At 39.3% G+C, this 26,986-nt stretch overlaps 1 protein-coding gene across 2 annotated transcripts in view; it reads right to left on the bottom strand.

The window, feature by feature from the left end:
• Positions 1-26,986, bottom strand: part of SARDH (sarcosine dehydrogenase) — an 89,495-nt gene that overhangs the window by 37,096 nt on the left and 25,413 nt on the right. For both annotated transcript variants that reach the window (XM_072431185.1, XM_072431184.1), the window contains exons 9-16: positions 22,605-22,691; positions 21,093-21,183; positions 18,402-18,543; positions 17,161-17,244; positions 16,233-16,346; positions 9,715-9,853; positions 8,687-8,800; positions 5,391-5,538 (exon numbers count right to left, since the gene is read on the bottom strand). In XM_072431185.1, the coding sequence (XP_072287286.1) occupies positions 5,391-5,538; positions 8,687-8,800; positions 9,715-9,853; positions 16,233-16,346; positions 17,161-17,244; positions 18,402-18,543; positions 21,093-21,183; positions 22,605-22,691 (919 nt within the window). The remainder of the gene's footprint in view (positions 1-5,390; positions 5,539-8,686; positions 8,801-9,714; positions 9,854-16,232; positions 16,347-17,160; positions 17,245-18,401; positions 18,544-21,092; positions 21,184-22,604; positions 22,692-26,986) is intronic.

Below are 26,986 nucleotides of genomic sequence, written 5' to 3'. Positions count from 1 at the left end.
ATGGCTTGACATTTGGGAGGCAGCGCATAGAAGTTCTATTTGTAAATTGTATAAAGAGAACCTGTATAAAATTCTGCTCAGATGGTATTACACCCCGGAGGTACTTCACCGATTGTTTCCTAATACTGATCCCACCTGTTGGAGGTGTAAGAGCCATCGTGGTACAATAGAACACGTATTCTGGTTCTGCCCCCTTATCCAGGCTTACTGGGCCCGAGTTAACGATTTGCTATCTGCTGTGACCCAGCAACCTGTGAATCCAGATCCCTTTTCACATCTACTAGGCCAACCCTCTCTAGCCTTGCCAAAAGTAACCCGGAAGCTAGTATCCCATATCCTGGTTGCAGCTTGCACATTGATTCCCACTAGATGGAAATCACCTTCCCCTCCCTCCATGGAGAGCCTTTACACAAGGATTCAAGAAATACGCCTTATGGAATACCTTACAGCACTCCTTAGAAATACAGTGGCCAAGTTTGAAACGGTCTGGGAGGCTTGGGATCATTACTACGCTAAACTATCCGGATGACCCCCCCTTGCTTTTTACTTACCTGATAACGTCACATTGCCCACACTCTGTTTTTCCCACCCTTGTACCCCCTTGATGTTTGAATGCTGTGTTATATTTGAGAATTGGTTATTGTAATCCTCAATGTTTGTAAAAGTTATATCTCAACTTCACAGTTTTATGTTTTTGTTTTTTTTTTTTCCTCCTCCTTGTATTTCTTTCTTTTGTCCTTTTTGTATCCTGTTGAAATATTTATCAATAAAAACACAATTTCAAAAAAAAAAATATAGCCTTAGTACACTATACATTTGGGGAAAATGCATTGTTTATTATAGCACACACGCCACCTAAACTGCACACTTTCTTTCCCCACAACATGTCTCTTGGGGTGAGGCTTTTTGAAAGTCTGGAGGAATTTTTTTTATACAACAGCAACTCTAATAGAGTTGATACTCTAATAAGGAGCTAGGAAAAACTTTACTCAGTGTGCAAACTTCATCCTTTTTTTTTTTTTTTTTTTTTTTTTTTTTTTTTTAAAGTTATCTCTGAAACATGTAAATTGTCCCATAAAATAACACATCCTTTGATATTAATTGATACATTTTTTCAGTCCAGGGTTGCTGGATCACCCAGGTTCTCCCATGATAATCTACCAGTTCACCAGTCTTGGAGGGCTTTAGTAAATCAGGCCCAATACAAGGTTTCCTCTTTTCTTGCATGTGAGCCGTTATGTGATGTGCAGTACTGTACTGAAGAGCCAAAGACAGAAGCACACATTTAGGGGGGGGGGTCAGGTACAGAGACAAAAAGCTTCTTTCCCTTAATACACAGGAAAAGGGTAGGAGGTAAAATTTTATAATATCTTGATTTTTAGGATTCTCTACCTTTTTCAGAAATAGAAAACAAAAAAATGTTTTACAATCAGGTAGTGGACAAAATAATGTAAACCACTCCAATCAATTGTAATCAGTTGATTACTGTTACCCCTTGTGATTCTCAGGAACTTTCTCAAATTACTGTAAGATTCACAGAGGGAATGACTGGATCAGTGTTCATGTATACCTGTAGGGCTAATATAGTTTCACTTTTGACATGCGCTGAGAACTTTAAAGCCATTTACCTTTACCCCTTTTGATCCCTTTCATATATTTTTTAGTGGTGCACCTGCAATTTAAGAACATACTTTTGGCCTCTTTGGGACTTGTGTGCCCTATATTGTTTTGAATACACACATATCACAGTGCTAATACTGCCAACTAGCAAAATAAGGGATTCAAAATTGTAAATTCTAATAATTCAAATATCAGCACAATAGACTTCTCCCTGTTTGTGTTTTTCTGGCACTTCGCTGGAGTTGCCTAGCTATGCAAGCTGCGCAGGAATTATGCATGTGGCAGTAAAGATTGCAGCAATTTCTGGTATTAGGAGTTATTGCGATAGTCTTCGCTTTCAATCTGACACATGGCACTAGACTCCCGCACACAGACTCCCCTGCATTTTGTATGCCACCTGCATTAAAGATTAATACAAGTTGAAAGGAATACAGACTGAGGGGTAGACAAAAGAGGGGGAGCTTGTTGATTTTAAAAAGACATGGCAGGTTGTACAGAAAGACCTTAAAGAAGGCGGGTGAATGCTGACAATTTACTGTAGAATGGTGTAAACCGTCAAAGTGGAAAGGCACTTTTGGTAATATTATTATATAATGGTACTGTCAATTACTCGGGTAGCCTACATTGAGAACATTGCCTATCATCACCGCTTGAGCGATCTTGGACTGTGCGGTGACTAACGACACATTCAGACTTCCACTCGGTTCTTTCAAAACCTGTGTTATGTCACATCCTAAGGAATAGGCAATGCTCAAGAAAGGGTTAAGGTAGCCCATTTAAATAATGTTTTTTCTTCTGACACAGCACAGCACATGGTAGTGCATTACAATGCTCTGTGATGCGCTGGAACCCATTTGGATTGGATCCTTAGTGAAAAAAACTGGCACAGTTAACAATGCTCTAACAAGTATTTTGTGAATTGGAGTAATGTAAAAACTACAAAGGAAAGGTATGAAATAGTCACAGTCATACCTCCTGCCCACTCCTTGTACGCACAGGTACACTGTGCTTGTATGGTTAGACTGCAGCAGAGTACATAGCCCTGAATGCAAAATTATGCTCAAAGCACCCTAAAAAGAAGAGGGGGCATGCAAGGAAGTCTTTAAACTATTGAGCACTGACCATGCAACAAGGCAAAGACATTTATGCTTTCAAGTTACAAAGGTGAATAATCACTTGCAAAGGATAATATACTTAGCTTTATGATCGTGGTGAAAATTCGCTTTGCAAAGAATTTCAAGTTGCATGCATAGGAAATCTAAAAAGAAATATTTTTCTTTGCACATGATTGGATGGATGAAGTCAATAGACAATCATTTCAGTGAAATACCAAATATTCCTTTAGTAAGTCAACACCATTTTATTAGGACATAGGGATAAATAATTTTTATAGTCATTGGTTTGTTATAAGATTACCATACATATTGCAAAATCATTGACCAATTTCCTTTAGATCTACTAACAACTAAGTAGTAAGGGCAAATACCAAAGAGAGGCCCGCAGCAGGGAACAAGGGCCTGCATGACAGAGGGTGAGGGCAGGCCAATAGGAGGGGTAAAGGGTTAACGAGAGAGAGGAGAGGTTCAGGGAAGGGTTAGTTAGGGGACCTCAAGTTCTGCAGGGGCTCGGCGGAAGGTATCCAGGGTGGGAGCTGTGGCTGCCAAGGAACAAAACCCCATTCACCAAGGAGAAAGGCATCATGTGGAGGCTTCACCTGAAGCTGAGGTCCGGTGGCAATTTGAGATGGCCGGCCCAGTCGTGGGTCTCGGAGTCACCAAGGACTTTATGGTGCGGCAGGTGGTGAAAAGGGAATGAAAGAGGCAAAGGGGTGCCGGAGGCCGGTGTCATTTGTGTTGTTGCAGGAGTTGGTTGGGAAGTTGGATGGGGTGTGATTGGGGTATTATGAGAGGATACTGTTGCAACATCTGTATTGGCATTTTTTGGTGCTATGCTATGTGAGCTGGGCTAGTCCGTCTAAAACAGGGCTGGGGGCATTTCGGTGCAAGACATTCTTTGTTCTGTGGAAAAAGTAAGTTTGAATAAACGGCAGTCTAAGACTGGGTTTTCTCGGTTCCAGTGGTGGCGAACTTGCAGAGGTGCAGGTGCAGGTAGCAGGTAGCTCGTTTCTGTCCCATTTTCAATTAATTTCTGTATTCAAGAGATGTTTGGTGTTCATTGGGGTAGATGTGCAGCGGTATACTTCACACTCCTTCAGCATCGGATCAGGGCAGCAACGGAGGCAGCCAGGTGGGGTTTGGGTGAGGAAGTCATTGGAAGGTGTATATTCAGGAGGTTACATCTGTACATCAGGCCCAATTTTCTGTGAGGGGGGGGGGGGGGTGAGGGTTAAGGTATAATTTGGGCAAGTATTGTTTATCTGCTTGTGTTTCTAAGGTGGTTGCCTCTGTCTCATATGGATAGTCGGGCACTTCTATTTCTGCTGGAGTGCGAGGAGGGCAGAAGTTGGGTCTGTCCAGGGCGGATGCAATGGTATGTTGGATCAGTGTCCTTGGCATGCTAAGGAGTTGTGTGGTGCCAGACTTTAGGAAGTTTGTGGTGCTAGACAGGCTTTCTGGCGTGATTGTAATACATGCTGGAAGTAACAACATGGGGTGCTGATCAATGAAGGAGTTGATTAAGGATGTGCGGTTGGATTTCTTAAGAATGAGGTTGGAATTCCCCGGGATGGTGATAGTATGGTCAGATATAATCGCCAGGACTAGCTGGAGGGAGGCACTTTGAGAAGATCAAAAAGGTAAGAGTTAAGGTAAATAAGGAGGTTGGTAGATTTGTGGCAGGGAATGGTGATATTGTGTTGAATCACTGGGAGCTGGAGGAGGAAACTTGGAGATATTTATGCAGAGATGGGGTGCGCCCTAATGACAAAGGCACAGATTAGTGAATCCTTGGTCTGCAGGATGGAGTAGGGAGAGCACTCCAAGTGTAGAGGAGCACACAGGCATGAGATATCCTGCCTGTGGGCTGTGGCAGTTGGGGTCTAGTAAGGTAAGGGTCCTGGTGGTAATTTTCCGGAAGGCCAACATAGTTGGTGGGGTTCCCCTTTAATTGTATTATACTGTGGGGCCCCTGAGGCGGTACTGGGTGGCTAGGGACTGGTCTAGTGTGGATGGAATTTCATACATTGTTGGGTGTGGACTTTGCCTTTCATAGACCTGCAGCCTGGTTGTTTAGGTTTAGAACAGGTTGGTTGTCATAGTGCAAATAAGCATTGTTGTTTAATATTGGGGTTAAATTGTTGAGGAATTTGTAAGTTCATGTTGTATGTTACGTTTGTACGTTATATTTAGTTGTAAAGTTTCATAAAGTTTATTATTTATTTGTTATTTTTTATTGTTGTAAACGGTTATTTATTTTTGCGTAAACAGCCATTTTAAAGTCCAGTTAAGGTGTCAGTGTTTTTGGGGTAGGCTGGCAAGTTGGAGGGAGGAGGTGGGTAAAGTGAGGGGTAAAGGGGAAAGGTCAGAGCTACCCTGCTCAAGTAAATTCTTGTGTAAGCCATCACCTTACATCACTGTGTTGCATTAGAGCAAACGAAACCGGGATTGTATATAAGGTTTTAGAGTCAAGATGGCCATCAACATTAGAATGTATGTATCAATCCCTGTACAATCTGCCATGTTGTGCATGTGCTAGTGTAATAAAATCAATTTTATTTATATTCAATCAAGCCCTGACCCTTACAAATAAGGTGTAAAGAAGATAGTAAAGATCAGAAAAAAAATTATGTAAGCATTTTATGCTTTCTCTACCTGGCAGGGCCTTGTAAGCTGATCATTCCCAGCTCCTCTGAACAGTCAATAAGTTTACAGTTGAATTTCTCATCTTGAAGGACAGTGGTGATATGACTCCAGTTGTGCTGAGCAACGGCACCTCCAATGGCCAGGTAGAATCCATCCCCTGCAAAACGCTTTTGTCAGTAAAAGTTCAGACAGATAACCGTACTTTGCAACAGACTGCCCCACCAGCTGACTACCTGTCATTGCTTATATCTGCCCCTTATCTAATATCCTTATATTTAAAGTGATCTGAGCCTGTAAAAATGCATCCAATGTATTCCTGAGTTCTAGCTACGCACTCTCCCAGTAGACATACTGTAGTCTCACCCACACATGTTGAAGCTCATGCTTTCTCAGTACAAAATTGTTTGTGACTGCTGTCCTGCATACAAACCTATGCTGGCTATGCACTAGTTAATGGGTACAGATTGTAAACAATCAATATCAAAGAAATATAAATCATTTACCTGGCATACCTGCCATTCATCAACCAACCCAACTGAGAAGCACTCCACCCCTGCCTGCTCTGACAGGTTATTGTAAATCAGCAGAAAGTGCTCCCAAATAACTAGCAATACCAACCAATAGCACCCTAACAGCCTGTTTGTGAGGGGTAGAGAAGCACTCACACTCAATATTTATTCAACATATCAATCAAACATTTATTGGGAATGCCTTCGTTTTCAACATATTTTCAATAGAAATAATGTTTTTAATAAATCTATTTTCTAATTTACTGAAAATATTGCAGAGTGTATTTATGCCTTAGCGGCGAGATTGAGGAGGCTTCCAGCAAGGGATTCAGTCAGATTAAGCTCACTGGCCAATCAAGGAAGTAGTCAATAAAAGTAGTCGGTGAACAAATATTAGGGAAATAATGCAGCAGCATTAAATATGAAAAGTTCAGTGTACCTTTTAATATCAGTCAGAATGATAAATGGAGAAAAGGCTTATTTGGTGTGCCCCCAATGGGGTCATTTCCCCTCACTTTCTGTCTTAGAGACAAAATATCTTAAGTATAACGAAATCACTTTAGCCCTCACCTTAAAGTTTCAAGTACATGGGGGTAAGAATTAAGAGATACAGGGATACATAAAAATACATATTAAGATACATAAAAAGCCAAGGGCTGAATCAGTTAACAGTCTTTACTATAACCAAAACATTGCTTTTAGGTGGACAAGATACAAGGACAAAGACACATAAACCCACATAAAAGAAGTCTAGACACAGGGATGAATCTGGGACATGCAGAAACATCAGATGTGCTTTGAAGTAAAAATATCAAGTTGTCATGCAGTGTAGCCCTTGAAATGAGTAGACTCCATGCTCCCATCAGGGATTAGAGTGTGCACTTCAAAGCCAAGCAAGATACAGAGAGCCCAGGGTCAGGGGTCATCGCAGCATGCAGGGAATTGCTGGAGATAGGTACACTAATAGGGAACATATTTAATTTGGTGCTTTATAAATCAGTGCCCCACAAAGCTTTCATATCACATTGATTAAATGAAAAAACATGTCAGGTCAACTGTAAAACGAGCACAAGGTGATATTTGTGAAATCTGCAGAATATTTACAATAAATCAAAGATTATAGAGTCAACATGTGACAGAGTGAAATAGCAATCTAAATTATTCCCTATGACAATGGAACCTATTTATTTATAGTCTATCAATATGATCAGTTGTTTTGTAGTTGGCAGCAAGTTTGAAGATGACATATATAATCAATTAAAGTATGTGATAGGACAAATCTAATTAGGGCCTGTTACAATCAGATCTTGGAAGGATTAAAGAGGAACACTAGTTGAAACTTGTATTGTTGTCTTCTTTTTGATATAGACTAGGGCAAGTTCAGAGCCTTCCTGCGGTTTTTACTGCTGTCCATTGCTTGTTCACTGCAACAACGTAAGCTTCCCGATATGGAAAATAATTGCACACATGTATTTTTGAGGACAATAGAGACAACCAATAACAGACATGTAGAGTTAGCCATGTGTATCCCAGTTCACTTATGATAATCACTAAAATGTTCTTTTCACTCCAATGCTGTTCAGTCAGCAGAAAAGCTTTTTTTCTTTCCATTTGCACTGCCACTTGAATGAGTTCTCTTGTAAAGAAAAATGTTTCTGCTGTACTGTTTGGCGCATGGCTGACTGCAATTTTTGCATGTCGCCAACTCCATTGCCTGAGGCAGTATCTGGAACAAGACAATAGAAGCATCGCTCAGACATACAGAGTCCTTCACCTCTGCTGCAGCAGGGCAACAACACAATAGCAGCATCATGGGTTGACTGGGGTCACTGTGAAACAAGATTCAACAATATGTATAGTGTCTGACTTTGGATTGGGAATTTAAAGTGCCAATCCAGACAGCAGTTACAATCAGGCACCAAACTTCCAACACAGCTCTCCTTTTTTTCTCAGTTTATTTAACACATGTACATAGTTTTTGGCTGTTTTTGAGTCAGGGCCTTTTTTGCATTCCTCATTAAGTAGTATTGAGGTAAGACCCAGGTAAATGTTCTCTCCATTTAGTTGAATTGAACTTTTTCTTCATTTCAAAGTTCCAAAATAAAATGCTGTCTGATGCAGATAGCACTACACAGTGCCTCCCATTACCTTTGTTACTGAGAAAGGCTTCTTTTTTGCCCCTCTTTGGTTTAGGTGTATTTTACTGGGACTTGACTACTTTAGATCCTTAATGCTTAATTGCCTAATAGGAGAAACTCTATGACCAGTGCAGGTGCGATTTTTGGACATGGAGATAGGAGGGTGAACCCATGATGTCAGGAGAAGTCAAAACCCAGTTAGAACATGCAACAAAATCAAAGAGTTGCATATAGAAGGCTTTTCCGACTAAAAAATGAGGTGCATACTGAGCAGTTTAACATTTATATCTAATTTCAAAATGTAAAGTGCTTTGGCAGAGCCATGCAGCTTCACGTTTACTGTTATTTAAGAATGTAGTCAAAGAACTGATTATACATTTTCTCTGTGTAGACTGTTGGGGGTCCATTTATAATGCAATAAATACTGAAACATTCCTATATTGCCTTTGAATCTCTGGTAACTATATTGGTAGCTGCTGGAGCAAAGGGACACACTATGGCCATTTAGAAGTTCACAAAGCGGACAGCTAAAGGAAATCAAAGAAGAATCCCAGCAGCAAATTTCAGTCAGTACTTAGTCCATGTTCCCTGAACCATATTTGCCAAGAATCTGTATTAGCAGTCTCTTTATTGCGGACATGATCTTCTTAATACGTACCCTCAAAATCAGGTGCCAGAACAGAGGGTGACATCTCTGGTGATATCCTACTGACTGTGAGATCACTTTCCGTTCCACCATTCTTGTTTAACATACAGGTGTATACTGTAGAACCTACATAGAGAAAAAGATGCCTTGATTTAGGTTGTAGCAAATTTTATTATAATAAAAAGTACTTTAATTAAAATAGGTAATAATAACATTCACTATGATATAAAAGGTTCATTTGTTATGTTTCCTTTTATGTATAGCATATTGGTCGATTTAAAGAGGGGAGACACACACACACACACACACACACACACACACACACCATTTACCACAGTAAAGTAACCTTGCAGTAATGACCACATCACAGAGAATATTTCCTGTAAAAAAATTTAGTGCTGTTATTATAAACCTTCTACAGTTTTCATTTTAAAAAAAATGTATCGTTCAAAAACCCTTCAGCCCAGTTCTCAAGTAAAAAAAGTATTTTTTCTTTAATGCAATGAACTTGACATAAATATGGCAAAGCTTAAGAACCATTGTTTTGCCCTCATCTTCAAATATTCAAGGAACCAGTGTTTTGGCACAACTTAAGCAAACACCTGCCCACCCATGAAAGTCACACAAAAAATGTATAATGACTATGCTCTTTCAATGTTCAATCTGGAGTCTGGGGATGGGGAAAAAGTGATCAAACTGTATTGTTTAGCTTCAATACACAAAAGTAACAGCATAGACCTTTCTGCACAGTCTGGCAGAGGTGCCAGATTACAAGGCTGGCTGGCAATGATTTACAATTCTGTTCTGTCAGTCGTGAGATCCAGAACCTGTCAGACAGTAAATCAAAGGAAGACAAGGTATACAGGCAGGTAGTAATTATTTACCTGGAGAACTTCTATTCTTATATTCTCCAAAAAAGTGTCTATGAATATAATAATTTTTTTTGTACATAACTGAGCTTGTCATTTACTAGAGAAATCTGAAGCACAAGATGACACAGTGATTGTAGATCTGCACTTCTAGTTACCCTCGGAGATTACCTGGGGGCTTGTCGACATTCGCAGTAAACAGCCAACTTGCCGCCTTCTTGGCATCTGGTCCAACAAGGTAGAACTTTCCAAAGTAGGACATGTCAAAGACAGCGGCAGCGTTCCGACACACAAGACACTCGTTCCTGATCTAAAAATGACAGTGTGTCAAACACAACAGATGAACGCTGATGGAAGGGGAAGACAGAGGGAGATTGGGAGCTTTGAACACTTAGCAAGAGAAGCAGAGATGGAAATAAACTGTAAAAAACAAAAAACAAAAGTAAAAGGCGAGTCATCTCAAACTTTTTGTCAGGTGATAAAGACACAGAAAGCTTACTAAAATTAGATTGTAAAGCTTTTGTGGTATGTTCAACTGTTCTGCAGTACCAGGAAAATGAAATCTCAAGTTAAAAATCTGTTCCATTTCTCATTTTTCTGCTTTAAAAATTTCAGAGTTTGAAATCCCAAGAAACGAAATAAACCATTGGAATACATACTTTTATGCTGCATTCAAACATGTGCTTATGTATACATATATTGATTATACCTGATCTATTACCTACTTGCTACATCTTTTTTCTGGGTGGCATTCTTATAAGATACATGACCTATAGTGACCATTTGTGGATGGACTGCTTTTGTGTAAAGCCAAACAGCTTTGTATACATTTAACAGATGACTGCTAAGAATAACCTCTTGCAAATAGAGAGGGTTTTATTTAACTTGTCTCTCCAGAATAAAGTGTACACCTTTTCCTAAAGCAGTCAATACCTACAAATTAGGAAGCAGTCATTTTTTAAACATTTTCTTAGATTACTAAATACTGTTTGTTTATAAAATGTCCTTACAAAAAACCCAGCATGTAAAATAAAAAGTGTAATCTTATACTGCCCATGATATTGATGTGCTACTAACTGCAGATACATATACACATATTTGGATTTTGGCTGCTGTGAATGGCAACTTCTCCTGGTGGTGTTACCACTTCTCTTGGCATAGCTAAGATCATCTAAATAAGTAAGTTTAGATCCCATAATGCAGGGAAAGTTTCCTTTAAGTCCAAATTGCATTTTCTTCTTTCTTTCTCCATGATCTGGACACAGATTCTGAGTTTCAGAAAAAATTAACAGAGAGAAAGAGTGAGAGTGAGAAAAGAAAGGAAAGGAAAGAAAGTAAGAAAAGAGATAGCGTGAATGAATATATTAGTGTACCCAGAGTCCCTAAACCCAGAAGAGGAATCATTGTGGGGCACGTCTTCCACAGTATAAGGATGCAAAAAGCAGCACTGATCTCATGTTATCAGCCACTCTTACATCATCAAGAAAAGCTGGAGAAAAAAAAAAAAGAACCCAATATGTCGTGTGACATGTCTGAAGATTTGAATTAAAGTTAATAGGAAAAAAGATTAATTGAACAATGGGGAAGAAGGCAGGCCTAGCATGAGAGGGACTGACTTTGGCTTTAAATTGATCCAAGTGACTTCTGCCATTTCTTTGTTCGATTTAGTAGACTGGGGATCTACCACTAACTTGAGGGAAGTTGCTTCTAAGGAGGAAGGTGTCTGTATCCAGGAGTGCCAGATGTCAATTCATACATGCTATCCATTTCCCATAGAAGTTAGTTTTAGGTTGTCTTTGCATGTATTAGCAAATTTATGTAACAAAAAAAAAAAAAAAAAAAAAAACGTTTTAGCTTAACTTGCTACTATAAGTAGATGGCAGCCCTGGATATTCGCTGAACAAATGTAGTGTCCTACATCTGACCAGAAAAGCAGATAATGTTTTTTTCAGCAAGATAAAGCAGATAATGAGTGAACACTGATCTCTGCAAGAGATCATAAATAAATGGAAGAGATACATTTGCACATTACAGAACATATTTGTACGGAGAATTAAATTTATCTCATGCTTTGCCTGCTTTAATTTGGAGACAGTAACCAATAGGAACCAATCAGGAGGTGATTTGCCCTGTTCTGACAGCTGCAAACGAGTAAAATATAAAAGCGATTAGCCTCTGTTGGTTATCGTGCTTTACGCATCACTGCTGCTCTATATGTTGACTTAATAAATATATCTTTACTTCAATCTATATGTAATGTAGGTAAAGACCCTGCAGCTTGCTAATTATAACGAGAATCCATCCATATAGCTGGGGGATTGTCAGGCTGTCAAGTGGAATTTCTCCTGCTAATGTGTATTATTCCTGATCCCAGAATCTTGTCAAAGCACACAACACAGAATGGAACCTACGTATTGTTAACCGATCAAAGCTTCCATGAATAATCGCAGCATAGCATGGCAGCAAGCGTCACCCCCTTAGCAAGAGGAACCACTTTTCAAATAGGACACTGTGAATCCTATTCTTTTTTTATGCTTTATAAATACCTTAAAAAAACTGTAGAACTAAAAACGTAACTGAGATTCAGAATATCAGCACAGAAAATACAATTGTTGTAAAGTGTATCACAATGTATAAACAAATGTTTATCGTGAAGATAGGCTGCTCAGTCTTGCTCCCTCCAGCATTACAGCTTGCACTCAGACTGACACACCCATCAAGGGATATTGGTCCTACAGACCTAGACTTTGGGAGACCTCCTAGGCTCTGGCTGTACACAGGCTGCACACAGGCTGTGCACAGCCTTGCCACCTGGCCTTAGGATATATCTTCCCTCTTATACAAAGTTAGGTGTCTTTTTAATAAAGGCCAGGTGCGCCAAAACCATCCTTATTTCCTGGCCTGGAAAAAGTGAAACGTGCCTGGCCCAGAAAAAGCAAAACGTGCCTAGCCCACTCATTCTTTCCAGGACACTCCAGGCCTGGATCCCAAATAAAAAGCTGCAACTCCACTGCAATACAATTGCTAACAGCCTAATCCTGGCCTCTTTTACATAGTTGCAGAGAACGCCAAATAACCTCTGAATCATGTATTTCACCATAATACAATCTATAAATAATTGCCAGACAGTGTACATTTGTGTTCTTTTACTTAAACTGCTAAATGACATGGCAAGTATTAATTTTCTGCACAGAAGGCATAGTCACGTTACCCTCTCAAACAAAGCAGTGGCCCAGCTCTCTAATGGTCAGATATGCCTCTTCACCCAACCCTCCATCCCAAACACCACTCCAACCAACAGCTGTTACTTGAACAGTGAGTTTTGTTGATTGGAACAGTGCTAGGAAGGTGGGCTGGATTTTGGAAAAAAAGACAAGCCCTGCTTTGCGTGGGAGAGCTGCAGCCGACTCACCAACATGCTGCTAGCACTGGGATGTTTCAACCCTTTCTGCAACACTTAGATAAAAAAATTTAGTCTGAGTGCAATATAGTAAATCATTACAAGGGATTCATTGGGTTTAACAGGTAAACACATCTCCACCTTCTATAAAAGGCAATCTCTCCAACACTACAAAATCCTGTATACTGGTATAGCATTCTTCTATAGGTTGCCAAAGTATACAAACATTCAGTTTATCCAAATGTAGTTTTGAATTTAATAGCCACCTGCCTAAAATATTATGGGGTCCATCAGTGCAGGGCTTCCAGCAGTTGTATGGTTTAACAAAGTCACAGTTACATCCTAGCACGGGTGCACTGCATTGTAATTATTTTTAAAGGCACCCACAAACACACCCCTTCCAACTTAGTGAATGGCAATGCACTACAAATCCTCACTGTGTGCTGTGCAGTATGCACTATTTTCAGTGCAATGTGCAGTGCATTGACCTAACAGATTTTATGCCAACCTTAACAGCATTATCCATGCATTTTCATTGCTTATCCATAGTGGGAACTCAGCGTTAAATACTGAGCAGAATTTTTTATTGCTGAATCTGGAGAGGTAGATTATACAATGTCCATTCTAGTTCCTGTCCAGTATTTTCATGGAATGACATCTGCAGACTAATAGGGCTTTGTCCATAACATTTTAAGAAAAAAAGGCCCATGCTTTTACCATGGTAGATGTCCTTTTAAGACTTTTTTAGCTTAAAATGCAAACAAATATTCAGCCCACGGCCACTTTTCAGGCCCTTACTGCTTTTGAGAGGCTTTGTATGGAGGGTCCTCATATTAAAGGAGCAGTCTCCTCTATTTATCGCATCCTACATGCTTCCACACAGGGAACTACTCATAAATTTAATTATATGATCAAATGGGAGGAGGTCCTGGGACGCTCTCTGTCCCCTGATGAATGGCTTGAGATCTGGGAAGCGGCACACAGAAGTTCAATTTGCACACTGTATAAAGAAAACTTGTATAAAATAGTCCTCAGATGGTATCACACACCAACGGTTCTTCACCGCCTTTTCCCTAATGTAGATCCTATATGTTGGAGATGCGGTACCCACCGAGGTACCATAGAACATATATTTTGGTTTTGTCCCATTATTCAACAATATTGGTCACGTGTTAATGCTTTAATGTCAGAAGTGATTCAACAACCAATAACGTTATCCCTTCTCACCCATCTATTGGGCCAACCATGCCTTACCCTCCCTAGGATTTCTCGCAAATTAGTCTCCCACATGCTTGTTGCAGCGCGTACGCTGATTCCCTCTAGATGGAAAACAGCTTTCTCTCCCTCCATGGAGAATCTGTATGTGAGAATCCAAGAGATCCCTCTTATGGAGTACCTCACGGCACTCCTTAGGGACACAGTGGCCAAATTTGAGATGGTTTGGGAGGCTTGGGACCACTATTATGCTGGCTTACCCATTTGACCGCTCCCCCGCCTGGTCTCTATCCTATTGAACAATGCTTTAGGTCCTATATCTTCTTAGAGTCACCTGATATTCTAGGAAGCTTTGTGATATGCTTGGTTTGAGAACTGGTTGTTACTGTTACTGTTTTTGAAACTAAAACTCTGATGTTGCCTTCCCCCTTTGTGTTATTTTCCCCTTTTTCTTTTCTGTACCCTGTTGAAAATTTCTCAAAAAAAATACAATTTCAAAAAAAAAAAAATGCAAACAAATGTAAAACAATGGGCTGAAAAAAAATGATATACATGTCAAATATCTCCTTTTCTATTGGTAAGTTAGAAATGTTATATGCGATGAACCTAATCAGCAGCTCCTCTGTATATTGTAAACGTTATTTCAGCTTTTCTGATCCTTTTTGTCTGCAGGCTGAATGATTTTCTTTAGGTCACAGAACTCTATTAATGTGGCAACAATTAGTGACAATTTTGGGAGGTTTAAATTTCCCATGTTAAAACTGTCATACAGGAAAAAATAGCAGGCCAAATGTTTAGCAATCTGTTAGCTGTGGGGAAGGAAAGTTGCTGCTTTAAATTAACAAGAAATGGTATAATTAGAAAAAGCTATTTTTAGGAATAATGAAGACTGCGACAGCAAGCAATACACTGCAACAAAAATACACTGGTTCCAGCTGGTCAATTGAAAGTCTTTAAGAAAAGGTATTACAAATGTGTGCTATTGCATCTCAAGGAAAAGCTACTTAGATTAAAGATGTTAGGAGCATGCTGGTGAGTGGAGACCTAATGATCTTCAAGGAAAGGCAACATAAAAAAGGTTAAACTTCAGTTTCAAAGAAAAGTATTTTTCAGATATGTTTATATTGTTTATTTTTAAATAATATTGATAGTAGCTTTCACATTCTTACAGAAATAGTACTTCATATTTTGTAATAATTGTAATAAGAAAATTGTAAGGTAACCTACTAGAGACGGTATAGATCAAACAATGCAACATCTGTACTTGACTGTTCAATAACCTTTGAGATATCTACCATAATGAGAGTTGAAATGATCATGGAGGTATTTTGTTAAACAATAAAGCAAATTTGTGTTCTGCATAAGAACTTGAGAATACAGGTGTAGTCTTCTGCAAAAGACACTTACCGGGTCCGTTTTTGTAAGGTCACGAAGCATAAGGTTGTACATCACAAGCTAGAGTGCCACTGAGAAATCAGCGTGCTGAAAGTGAACTGCCAAAGAGTTCAAAATACCCTATTACAGGTTATATGCAGAACAGATATCCTGATGCAGCAAATCTTTGAGGCATAGTAAAGAGCACCAAGGACCACCATGATTCACTGCAAATAAAGGTTTAGACTTGATGGTCATTTCTCTGTTTTAGCCTAACTACATTTGCAGTATTGATTTTTGCAGGCTAAAAAAAATCATCAAAGATGATTCTTTGGATGATTGAACCATTTTTGAAACATATACTTGAATGTTATCCAGATGTATTTGCCAAGGCCCCTAGATTCCAGCAAAAGGTAGCTTTTGGGTCCTATGTGAGTTGCACAGTCTGCTTTAGCCATTGGTATGCCCTAATGCTCTTGCAGCCCACTAAAATAATGGGTTCAATAAAATTCTGAAAGGTGTGAAGAGATGAAGGCAACCAACTAGGATTCCTTCTACAAATGACTGACTGCACCATGAGGAACATTAGGATGACTTCCCACATTGTGCTATTACCTTTACTATATATTTATACACATAATGAGCTCAGAATGTTTTGCATTTTTATAATCAACCCCCACATACACCCATTTTCTATTACCACATCATGGTGAGGGGGAAAGTCAAATGTATACTCCTCCTCCAAGAGTTTGCTGTATGTATAATCTTTGTGAGGCTGAACACCATATGCTCCATAATAATCATATTTTCGGACCTGCAGAAAAAATGAATGTATGGGATGATTAATAAGGACTCAAAGTACTAGCTGCTTATATTTTTACTATCTAAAATGAAAGTGTATAAAACACACAGGTGTAAAACACCAATTTTGTCCTTTACATGTGGAAGATTTTAAATTGCAGACGTGTGTGGCTTCACCTCCTTCTCAGCATATCACATGTTCGGCTTTGAATTAAAGTAGTCTTTGCTCCCATAAAACTGATAGGAGCTTTATTTACTGGGCTTTATGTAGCCATCATGCTGTAAAGGATAAAGAAAAATAAAGCTGGGTGGGCACCAGTTGCATTTGGCTAAGGATAATTGCTTATTTGCATTTTGCAATAGAAACAAAATGTTATATTTAGAAATAATTTTAAATATATCCACATGTTTACATTTAGACCACATGCCTTCCTAAATCTGATCATAGCATTTAGATGCCTGTACACATTACAACTGGCAGTGAACTTCTGGCAATGGAATACAAATTTACAGTGGAATATAATTTGTTGGTACAAGTGAAGAGGCCTAAATAGCAAATTTTTAAGACAGATATGGCAAACACCAACAGTCCCTTGTATCAAATATAGGTAATTGGGGTTGCAGAAGCAAATGTAAAAAAACAACATAGAAAGATAAATGTTGCTCTGCTACGATCACATCTTTTATCTTGGCATTCAATCTCCAAGCAAGATTATCAGTATTAATAAATAAATCAAATTCCAATGTACAAAAAAAGGAATATGTTGACCTTGGTATTCATTCACAATATTAAAGTCAAATTAACTCAAAATGGTCAGTTTACTTACCGGAGCCAACCCTTTTCTGTAAAACCACCCAGGCCTCTCCCAGCCATGGCGCTCCTGGAATATGCAGCCCTGATTCAACAGCTCCTGTGGGAGTCATATTATATGGGGTGTTAGAATTGAATTACAACATAAAATTTAGTGGCTTAAAGATAGATGAGGTTAAATCAGGGGTAGGAAAAGACACCTACGATGGGCACTTCAGCCAAAAAAATAGCAGTTTGGGTTATGGTCCTGCCATAACCCATAGGTGTGTGGCTGTTTAGGGCTATCCGGAAGGCTGACAGCTACTTCTGAATGAAATAAGCCTGTATACAAAAGGTTTTACTTTTACTCTATGTTTACTCTATACAACCTACAAAAGTATATCTATTTTACCATAAATTAATAATACATTTTTTTCATGTTTTTAAATCAATAATAAAACTTAGGTATCAGGCATGCCAAGTCTTGCAGTTCCTCGTAACTACTAGACTGGAGCACAATAAAATCTTACCAAAAATACACATCCAAAAAAAGACCTAAAAGGCACAAGCATACATGGGGATGCGGCGACAAGGCAGAAAAAAGGAAACACATGAAAATATAACTGAAAACCTTGTATTTGCAGTATAAAGCTCCTTGTCTGGTGAACAGACAAAATGTTCCATTTACCAGAACCTCTATGGGCAGTAGCAGACCAAATATTCAATAGGTCAAATCCATAACAGTAAAAAAAAGTAGTGTAAGTTATGAAACAATAGGTGAATATGTTTGTGGTACAATCCAGAGCACCACAGCTCTGAATAGAACACCAAAAAAAAGGAGACTGCAAATAACAGAATTGTGGGTTACTGGAGGTCCCTCATTTTGATCCAACATGATCATATATTTTAAAATTTCATTGACACCCTCTTGTATGGTTTTTCAAAGAACAACACATAACACAACTTCTTACCCATTCTGAAAGTGCTGGAGGGGTCAAAAAGACCAATTTTTTTGCAATGAATTTAGGAACAATACAAAGCGCTCTGCAAACAGCAGAAATAAGAGATTGGTCAAAGAGAGATGTATCAAAATATCCCAGTACATAAGTGAATAGATCGTACTTTATAGATGTATTGAACACATTGTTGAGTATAATTAGCAACTATTTCACATACCCCTGTTACTGGTAAACAACACTCAACCTGTGTAACACCTGAGTACATGACCACAAGCCCCAGCATCTCTTATTATATATTCTTGGTTCACCTTCTTTTTACCTCATGTAGAGGAACTTTCCTCATATTCCTTCCAGCCAAAGGCTCATCATATGGAAAAACTACAGAGTAGTTTTTAGCATAGGACTCGTGGCTGCGTTCATGCATCCAACGGTTGTGATTGGTTAACGAGTGATGGAATCTCCTGAAGGATATAAGGATAATAGAAGTCATTTTTTCATACAATGGCCACAAGGACTTCAAGAAAAGGACTTCCAAAAATTGTAATCTCGGCCTCCTGCATGATGCCTTCCTAAACTTTGACCCACTCAAGTCCATTTGTTTAACTTTGATGCAGGTAATTCTTTGCCAAACCCAATTTGAACTTTCAGTTGTATGGAAACACACTCTATAAACAGACATAGGAAATTATATTAGCTAAACTTAAAAAAACAACAATGAAATATCTTTTAAAAAACTGTATTGTAATATATTTTGTCCAGTGTAATGTATTTGTTTTTTTCTATACACTCAAAAAAAAGTAGTCAGCCTCTATGTGTGATGCATTCTAAATTGGTTTGTGAATCTTTTGTCTGTGCTGTATGATACAGCATACTGCACTCTCTTACAGAGAATCATTAGTGCTAATTATCATTATGTATGACTAGAGCTTTCACGGACTTCCAAAGACCACACAACAACATTTAAGGGTGGCACAAAGAATTCTGGGAGTCACTAATGACCCCAACTGTCACATCTCCTGAATTATGGTCTCAACAGAAATTCCTGTGCATTGTCTTGTATTGTGCATAGGTGAAAATTGCCACCAAGGAAAGGACATCTATCCAGCAACTACACCTCCCACGTTTCATTCTCTCACCTCCATCATTAGCCCATGGTGTAATTAGGCAGTGCTGCTTTAGGGTAGAAATAGATTTATTGACAAGTTCTGCTGCACTGTGTGATTATTGCCTGGCACTGTCCAGACGCCGAAGAAGGACCATATTCAAGGGGTTCTGCAGATGCTCAATAAAGAAGAGATCAGGGGTCAACTATGCGAGGTGACTAACGAGTATGATTTCCCGGGTAATTACCTGACATACAGCTGTTATTACTATCCATAAATCAATCCAATTTTTGCAGGTTTTAAACAATTAGGTAAAAAAAAATAAATGTAAGGAAAGCACAACAGCTAACAGTTAATAACTGTAAACTGTAAACTCCAACTTACCCCCCTCCCAATCTATTACTTTTAGATTTCCTTTAAATTGTCAATATATATATATATATATATATATATATATATATATATATTGCTATATAATTGTTTTTGTTCTATCATTTTTTGGTGCAAAACATGGACAGAACTTAAAACTTTAAAAAACAAAAAACTTCCTTATAAGCTCCTCTTCCCTGTGACCTGTACTATGCCATTCACTGCATGACAAGCATTTACAAGAAATGTAATTTCTATTTGACAATAGACCGCCAATAGTGACCAACACAATTTTAACAAGTAGATGTGACAAGAACGACACAATTACAATATCTGCGTTTTCAATATCTGACAGCATAAGGTACATGACATAAAAACAATATACTTGTTTCGGTGGCAGGTTTCTAATGCTAATATGGGGTTATGATAGCTATAGGCACCAAAAGCACATATTTTATTAGAATATTGCCTGCTTAGATATGGAAATATGATATGACAAAGTAAAGTGAAAGGTAGTGTTGGTCGAACAGCTAGGTGTTCGATTCGGCAGCTATTTGATCGAATAGCCCAATATTTTTCAGGTGATCGAACGCAGAATTCGAAAGGTTCTGGCTTCATCATTAACAGTGTCATGTTGTACGTATCACTGTATTCCCCTGGTAGCCTTTTGCATTTATCACAGGGACCAAACACCTAGTGCAGTTAATAACATTGCAGGGGGTCCTATTTTCCACATAACCGGCTACATGTAGTTTGATTTCTATCTTTTTGCAGAGTTCTGGAAGTGGCAATAAGCCAACAACAGAAGCAGGTGGATGATTGTTCTAAGCAATCATATTTACAAGCTCAAATTCTCATTTGCATGCAAGAAAATGGGAATGTTGCAGACTAGTATAAAATAATATTAAAGATATAACAGCTATTTTGTAGGCTGAGCTAAACATTGTTTAAATAGTCCTTTTATTAATTTCACAAATCTGCAAAATGGATTTCTATTCAGTCCCTTTAAATAGCAATAGTATTAAAATGATGATTAATCTAAAAGTTTTTGAGATCCAGTCAGTGACTATTCAGTGACTAAAGGGAAATAATTTCCCCATTTTCACTTCCCCAATAATTAAACTGCAGCATTGTAACTCTGTAGCAAGTCACAAAGAATATAGGCAGTGGTAGGGGCTGATATATGTAAGACATTAATGAACGCATCCAAGAACCTAATAGACACCAGGGTTTACAGGACTCTGTTATCTCCAAAGTAGCATCTCAGTCCAGAATGTAAAATGACCTCTCTGGATGATGACTAAGCAAAGATGAAGCCATGCTTCTAAAGAGAACATAAAAGTATTATCAGGTGGAGAATTGTTTTCACTGTGGGTGTTGATCAATACCTTATAGTGTTACACTTTACTGAGCATGCAGGAATTTAACATGAAAAAATGTGAATGTTGGGTTAGGAGCTATTTCTGTAAGAATTATGCCATGCTATACAATTGTTCTCTTGTAAGATGTATGAGCCCTGTGGTGAGGACATTTCCCACCTGATGTCGTAGCCATACATATCCTTCTCCGGGCGGCCATGAATTATCCAGTGCGCCAGCTCCTTCCCGCATCCACCGCCCAGCATCATACCTGTGGAGACCACAGGAGCTGTCAGGGAACATCCATCCTAACAGGACTTCTCAGAAACCAATTTAAGGGCACTTAGAGGAAGATACAGAAAACAGCATTGTGTAGAATACTGATTTACAGAAACTGCATTGCTGATTTCAACCAATCAGATGCCTTGTCTTGCTATTTTGTACCAGGGGGCTGTAGGCAATGCTGTGGGTGAAGCTAGTTTAGTGAACAGGTTGCTGTGAATACTGACCCCAAGGGGAGCCAGGAAAATGGACAGTGATTGGCTCCTTGGCCATTGAAGCAATTATTTCTTGCCCTTGATGTATATTTATGGCATGTTGGAACTTGCAGGTGGTTGGTGACCATATATATATGTACAGAATTTTCAAGTAAACTCAGATATACCTAAATAAAAACTGTAAAAAATACATTAATAAGTCAAAACAATAATACCACTTACCTAATATTGAGCAGGTTTTTGCCAACAAACAGCTCTGACTTATCAAGGTATGGACTCCACAAGACCTCTGAAGGTGTCCACCTGCAGTTAGGCATCCCCATATGTAGCAAAAGTGATGTGCTGTGTGTTTGGACATCCTTGTTTCATGGTCAGCATGATGTTTTCCAGTAATTTGTACTACAGTACCCGTTTTGTGGCTTTAGACCAAACAGACTTCCTCCAACTCACACACTTTTTTAAATACTGGGTACCCATTACTCTATTGCCAGTTTTAGGTTATCCTTCTTTGGACTATCTTTATTAGGTAACCATTGATTACCAGGAACAGCCCACAAGACTTGCCATTTTGGTAGTGGTATGGCCCAGTTGTCCAGCCATACCAATTTTGTCCTATCCAAAGTTGCTCACATCTTTACGTTTGCTCAATTTTTCTACTTTTTTTATATCACCTTTAAGATCTGATTAGTTCACTTGCTGACCAGTTTATCCCAACCCCTTGACAAGTGCCATTGTTTGCGTATTACTTGTTCTCAAACTTTCTGCAGTTTAAATTGGAGTTACGTTTTAAACAGAGTTTTTATTATATTGAAATGGTAGTATGAGGGAGGTATGTAGACCTTTCAGTTTGGTAGGAAAGACTTAAAGGGTTACTGTCATGTAGTAATCAGAAACCTGTATGATTGAACTCCAGCCTTTGCTGACTCATGAACTGCAGTTTAGGTCCTAGTCAGAGACTTGATGAAAAAGATGAAGTTCGCTGCTGCCAAAAATCGAACTGTTTGTAGTACTTGTTGCGACATCCTATAGAAAAATCATTCTGGGTCTGCAGGTACTGTGTGTGTTAACATAATCTGCTCACTTACACTATGTTAGGAGCTGCAAGCCAGAAAGACTGCATGGGGCTAAAACTGCCACACACTGCGCCATCTTTAAACCATCAGATTTGAACTTGTGTCACCACATTATCACTTACCTGCACTGTTAAATCCACAGCCCAGGAAGAAACCTCGAACCTCAGTAGACTCGCCTAGGAGTGGCTTGTGGTCAGCAGTAAAGGATTCTAGGAAAAAAAAAGCACAAAACAGGTTATGCCACAGATTTGGTCATAGTTTATCACTTTCTGTAATTTCGTCTTTCATTGCCATTATCGTAATCTGTTCCGACCAGTCTGTGAACATTATACCTACAAAATACAAGATCTCCATGACGCCATTAGTTGGGCATATGCACAAAACTTTCACTTATCTGTGAGCAAGCTATAGCTGAGCGGGACTGGACCAGGTAAAGGAACACTCTGCTCTGCTGCAGTTAGTCATTTGGGTGTAGGGGTGGGATTTGCCATGGTTAGCATTTTTTACTTTATAACTTAAAGATTTTATCATTTATTTATACAAGTTCATTACATATTTATTTAATGAACAAAAAAGCAGTGGCTGTATTGGTTAAGCTAAAGCAACCTGCATAGACTGTATAAATATTATGTAACATGTTCAGACAGATAAGACACACAACAGAAATTGTCAAGAACACAGTGGTATCTCCAAAATCACAAAAATGTTTTGTTAATTACAGGGAAACAGGAAAGTATGTGCCATTAAAACTAGAAAAAAAATGTATCTGCCTAGCTGTCATGCTGATTTGTCATTTTCAAATACTTCATTTGTAGTATTGAAAGCAGCAGCAAAAGCTCCATTTCACCTGCTGCATGTTATCATTGTACCAGCAAGTACTGATTTAACAGGGTTGGTGTCTAGCATTTTTATTGGTAGGTCAGAACTGTATACATATTTCTGTTTTCAGGTTTGGGTGTGTGAATTGGTTTATTAAAGTTTATAAAATATATCTACTTTCTTTAGGCTTTTGGGAAGGTTCTTAACACAGAGTTTAGTGGTGTGATTGGCATGACTAACACAGAAAAGCAATGATAGTGTTATACTCTTCAAGATGAAGCAGCAAAGCAGACAAGAGAATGTACAGGGAGACCAACATAAATATTTGAAAGCCTTTTTTTATTGTAGTCTTCCTTTAAAAAAATATATATAACTAAATTAATTTTAACAATGTACCTTGTTGGTCATAGCACATTTTTAGACTAATACAGCATTAGAAAGTGTATAGTTTTTTCTGGGTTTAGGCAGACACATACGCAGAAGACCTCTTGCCATGCTCCCATCTCCATCAGCAATAACACCACACTCTTCTGGACAAGAACACTTCCCATGTATGTGTCAGGCCGCATCTGTTTGAAAAAGAAACGTGACCTAGATATTGGTGACCCAGACAGAAGATAAGCCTGCAAGGCACAGCCAAAGAGGAGCTCCACTCTAAATGTCTTAAATGTATTTACAGATAAACGAATAATTGAAACAATGCCACCAAGCAGGATCTAATGTAAAAGAGCCTGACAAAGAGAGCAAATATACTGAGCATATGAATACATACATGCACTGTAATCTTAATAAAAAACACTAAGCATTTGCAGAAAGATAAAAAGAGTATTTCCACTGTCAGGCATTCAGATCAACATGCTATTATTGTGCTTCTGGTCTCAGGGTCACAAGTTGAGTGCCTCCCACCACAGCCTGGCGATACTCCTCCTGAAAATTACTTTTAAAACATTTTCTCTGTAGCTTACACACTTCAATGTTCAATGTGTTGGTATGAACCCTAAAATTCTCCAGTTAAATACTGCCCTCTTGTGTCTTTTCTTTCAGCCCCAAGAATTTTGCTCCCTCTTAGTAGGACAAATTTCTATTTACATTTTACATTAACAATGTTAATGATTCAGCATGGGAGGGTACCTGGGTGATCATCCAGTATTATATTTGTAGGAAAAGGTGGAGAACATCATACCAAAGGTCATGGGTATTCTAACAAACAGATCTCCTTGCCATAATTCCATTTTTATTGGTCCCTGCTAATCTTGGATAGATGTTCTCACATTCTAGAAGGACTCCTAAGTGACTTTTGCCACCACCTATCACCCCTTTATTAGACAAGTTGTCACGGTCCCTTCCGTGACAGAAGTTTGAGGATCTGTCAGACAAACTGCATGTGTGATTATCTGACAGTCTCTTTGTTTTTACTTGTTTCTGTGTTGTTGTTTGTAATGACCACTCCCCTTGCATCAGGTGCAGCTGCTGGTCAATACTGCTCCTCCATTTAGTCTGGCCTCACACTTCATGCTGTGTGGTTGATATTCACTGCTGGGTTGTGAATAGCTGGAGTGTTGAGCCATCCTGTGTTCCTGTTGATATCTGCTATAAGATAAGTTGCTTTACTATGGTGTTTTGGTGTATTGGTGTTTTGTGTTATTTAGTTGTTTACTAGGCCTCAGGGAGACACTGGGTCCTTCATAGGGGAAGGAACCAACAGTCTCAAGCCAGACACTACTGCCAGGGCTATACAGGGCTAGTAGGGACTAGATTCCTGAGTATGAGCATTCCCACCATCAGGGGATGCTCATATGGTTAGGAGTTAGGGCTAGATTAGGGTGTCTGCAAGGGGTAACCATTCCCTTTTCCCTAGTCATTTGAGGCCTAGTAGTTTATACACCTTTCTGTTACCCTCCCCTCCCTGTTATACGTGACATTATCAACCGCCAAAACCGCTATTTTTTTGTTTGTTAGTGCAGCTATGGAACCTATATCTGCACTGGTCGCACAACTGCAGGGGTTGTCTTTGGAGGTTGCTGACCTCCGCACGGCCTTCTCTCACATACTGAGACCACAGGCAGCTGATTCTGACAGTAAGATTCAGGCCTGCCCTGAACCCAAGGTGGCACTCCCAGACAGATTTGCTGGGGGAAGCGACAATTTTATTCGGTTCAGGGAGTCGTGCAAACTTTATTTTAAACTACGCCCACACTCTTCGGGGGACGAGAGTCAAAGAGTGGGTATAATCATTTCATTGCTTAAAGGCGACGCTCAGTCTTGGGCTTTTTCGCTGCCGACCGAATCTCAGTCCCTCTGCTTGGTAGATGAATTTTTCAGAGCGCTTGGTCTGATTTATGATGACCCAGATCGGGTTTCCCTGGCCGAGACCAAGTTGCGTGGCTTGCAGCAGGGAAAGCGTTCTGCAGAGACCTATTGCTCGGAATTTAGGAGGTGGGCTACGGATACTGAGTGGAATGATCCTGCTCTCCGTAGCCAATTCTGTCATGGGCTATCTGAGAACCTGAAAGACGCATTGGCGTTTCACGAAAATCCTGGGTCATTGGAAGCGGCTATGTCCCTAGCTGTACGTATGGATAGACGCCTGAGGGAGAGATCAAAAGTTCCTCCATCTCAGGACGTACAATTCTTTAAGATGGCGCCCTCCTCTGACACGTCGGATGGAGAGACGCTTGAGGTCAGGTCTGGTGACGAACCAATGCAGTTAGGAGGAGCTACCTCTGGACCTGGGAATAAGAACTTTGGGCATAAGAAGGGACTTTGTTTTTTCTGTGGAAAACAGGGGCATTTTGTCAATGTCTGTCCTTATGTTCAGCGCCAAGGTGAAAAAAAAAATGGGTGTGTTTAAATCTCATCTCTCACTGGGTGGTCTGTGTGGGGAATCAGAGAATTTATTTTTGTCATTTACCGGTAGTACTTGATTTCTCCTGTCTGCTGAGGTGGCGCTAGACTCCAAAACAGTGAAAATTGATGTGTTTATTGACAGCGGGGCAGGGGTTAACTTAATCGATGGACAGTTCGTCCGTATGCATGGGTTAACAACTAGTGCACTAGACAAAAATATCTCAGTGTTTGCAATTGATTCTGCTCCACTCACACAGAAATATTTGTCACAAATGGTGAAGGACATTCATTTAAAAGTGGGTGATTCTCATCAAGAATCCATCTCCTGTTTTGTACTGGAGGGTCTGCCTGCTCCATTGGTGCTAGGTTTACCATGGTTAAGTCAACATAATCCTACTATCGATTGGCAAGCAAGACAGATTCTTGATTGGAGTGATTATTGCATAGACAACTGTCTTAACACTTCGCTTTCTGTTGTAACCACTAAGGTCGTGCCTTCGTTTATTTCTGAGTTTGCTGATGTATTCTCTGAAAATGGGGACCAGGAGTTACCTCCACATCGGGAATATGATTGTCCCATCAACCTTATTCCTGGAGCTAAGCTGCCCAAGTCTCAGTTGTATAATCTTTCTGAACCCGAAAGAGCAGCCATGCGAGAATATATCGCTGAGAGTTTGGCTAAAGGTCATATTAGACAATCCAAATCTCCTGTAGCCGCCGGGTTTTTCTTTGTTAAGAAAAAGGATGGAACTCTTAGGCCATGTTTGGACTTCCGGGAGCTTAACCGTATTACTGTCCGTGACCCTTACCCCCTTCCTTTAATTCCAGATTTATTTAA

This window comes from Pyxicephalus adspersus, chromosome Z (genome assembly GCF_032062135.1).
Source record: "Pyxicephalus adspersus chromosome Z, UCB_Pads_2.0, whole genome shotgun sequence".
Taxonomy (NCBI): Eukaryota; Metazoa; Chordata; class Amphibia; order Anura; family Pyxicephalidae; genus Pyxicephalus; species Pyxicephalus adspersus.
This window is presented reverse-complemented; position numbering and strand designations above follow the sequence as displayed.